The 2363-nt window shown below is 42.4% G+C and overlaps 1 protein-coding gene across 1 annotated transcript; it reads left to right on the top strand.

Annotated features, from left to right (window-relative positions):
* The first annotated feature begins 524 nt into the window (after nt 1-524).
* Nucleotides 525-981, top strand: LOC106979747 (60S ribosomal protein L31-like). The gene has a single exon (XM_053201715.1). It carries the CDS (start codon nt 567-569, stop codon nt 942-944), a length of 378 nt encoding a protein of 125 aa, XP_053057690.1. The 5' UTR covers nt 525-566; the 3' UTR covers nt 945-981.
* The last annotated feature ends 1382 nt before the right edge of the window (nt 982-2363 follow it).

Below are 2363 nucleotides of genomic sequence, written 5' to 3'. Positions count from 1 at the left end.
TTCCTGTGAAATTTTTCTTTTTTCTTTTTTTAAGTTTATTTATTTATTTTGAGAGAGAGAGAGAAAGAGCACCAGCAGGGGAGGGGCAGAGAGAGAGAGGGAAAGAATCACAAGCAGCCTCTGTACTGCCAGCACAGAGTCAGAGGTGGGGCTTGAACTCAAGAATTGTGAGATCATGACCTGAGCTGAAATCCAGTCAGATGCTTAACTGACTGAGCCACCCAAGTGCCCCTATGAAATTGTTCTTTAACATTGGCTGTTTAAAAAAAATTTTGGGGGGGCGCCTGGGTGGCTCAGTCGGTTAAGTGTCCGACTTTGGCTCAGGTCATGATCTCACGGTCCGTGAGTTCGAACCCCACATCGGGCTCTGTGCTGACAGCTCAGATCCTGGAGCCCGTTTCGGATTCTGTGTCTCCCTCTCTCTCTGCCCCTCCCCTGTTCATGCTCTGTCTCTGTCTCAAAAATAAATAAACGTTAAAAAAAAAATTAAAAAAAAAATTTTTTTAGGCTGCTTTCCCTCTCCCACAATACCTCGTGGTCTTCCTTTCCAATCCGGGCCTGGCAGGATGGCTCCTGCCAAGAAGGGTGGCGAGAAGAAGGACCGTTCTGCCATCAACGAGGTAGTGACCAGAGAATACACCATCAACATTCACAAGCGCATCCATGGAGTGGGTTTCAAGAAGCGTGCCCCTCGGGCACTCAAAGAGATCCGGAAATTTGCTATGCAGGAGATGGGAACCCCAGATGTGCATATTGACACCAGGCTCAACAAAGCTGTCTGGGCCAAAGGAATAAGGAATGTTCCGTACTGTATCCATGTGCGGTTGTCCAGAAAAAGTAACGAGGATGAGGATTCACCAAACAAGCTCTATACGTTGGTTACCTATGTACCTGTCACCACTTTCAAAAATCTACAGACTGTTAATGTGGATGAGAATTGCTGATTGTCAAATAAAGGTATAAAACTGCAGAAAAAAAAAATTAATGTTTATTTTTGAGACACAGACAGAGGCAGAGAATAAGCAGGGGAGGGGCAGAGAGAGAGGAAGACACAGAATCCGAAGCAGGATCCAGGCTCTGAGCTGTCAGCACAGAATCTGATGCGGGGCTCAAACCCACAAACTGTGAGATCATGACCTGAGCTGAAGTCGGACACTCAACCTACTGAGCCACGCAGGCGCCCCTTGGCTGTTTTTAACAGTTTGGGCCAAATAAGACATAGCTATATCCTGGATATAGTACATAAGATACGACTTCTGGCTCAGGTAAAGGTTAAAATGCAGAGCAATGGAGATGGCATTCCCTTTTCCTATTATTACTTAACCACTGACCTTTGAAAAAGAAGTAGTGTTGTGAATTCTTTAGAATCTGAAGAGTGGAAAAGGGCTGATGGGTAGGCCTTTGGAGTAGACCAAAATTTGGGATACTTAAAATCCATGTCTTAAGCATTAAAATTGTACAGAAAGAGGCTTAGCTGCAGGATACATCTATGGGAAGTACATGGCATAAAGGTTAAATGCTCAGGCTTTGAAGTCAAAGAACTCTCCAAATATGTAGCTTTCTGATGATCTGACCCAATTCAAGAAACTCTATCATTCAAGTGACCTTTTATTACAGAAACAGCAAGTTACTTAATCTCAAACCCTAGTTTACTCATGTGTAGTAAATACAATGTGAGGATGAATACATACTGTTCAGTACATTGATGTAGAGTTGCTTGAAGGTATCTTGAGTAGCAGTGACATAATCAAACAGATGCTTTAGGAGGAATAATCTGGGGGTTGTTGGCTGAATAGACTGGAGTTTGGAAAAAGGCAGGATTTGGAAATAATTTTAACAAAGGGAGTATCTAAATCCTGAAAGGTAGATGAGATCATCAATAGCATGTACACATGCAGAAGATGTTGATGACAGAACCATGGAAAGTGCCACCTAGAAGCAGCAGCACAAAAGGAATGTTCAGAGAGGTAGGAGGAAATAAAACCAACGAACCAGGAATTTCAATGCCATGGAAAACAAGGGAACATTTAACAAGGTATAGAGCAAAACCAGCCTCCACTTTGCCGAAATCTTATTCATGCCTGCATTTTGGCTGCCATGAAATAATTATCAACTTTGAGACAATGGCTATTTGAATTGTATTCAAATGATCTTTACTAGGCACATGGACTAACAGTATAAAGGCATACCTCATTTTATTGTACTTTGCTTTATTTCTGCCCTTCACAGATATTTAGGCTTTTTTTATTTTTAAAGATTTTTTTCTTTTTTTTTTTTAGGGGTGCTTGGATGGCTCGGTCGGTTAAGCGTCTGATTCTTGACTTCAGCTCAGGTCCTGATCTCACGGTTCATGAGCCAGAGCC

Source organism: Acinonyx jubatus, chromosome A1, assembly GCF_027475565.1.
Source record: "Acinonyx jubatus isolate Ajub_Pintada_27869175 chromosome A1, VMU_Ajub_asm_v1.0, whole genome shotgun sequence".
Taxonomy (NCBI): domain Eukaryota; kingdom Metazoa; phylum Chordata; class Mammalia; order Carnivora; family Felidae; genus Acinonyx; species Acinonyx jubatus.
The sequence above is the reverse complement of the archived record's forward strand: the minus strand, read 5'-3'. Positions and strand labels throughout refer to the sequence as shown.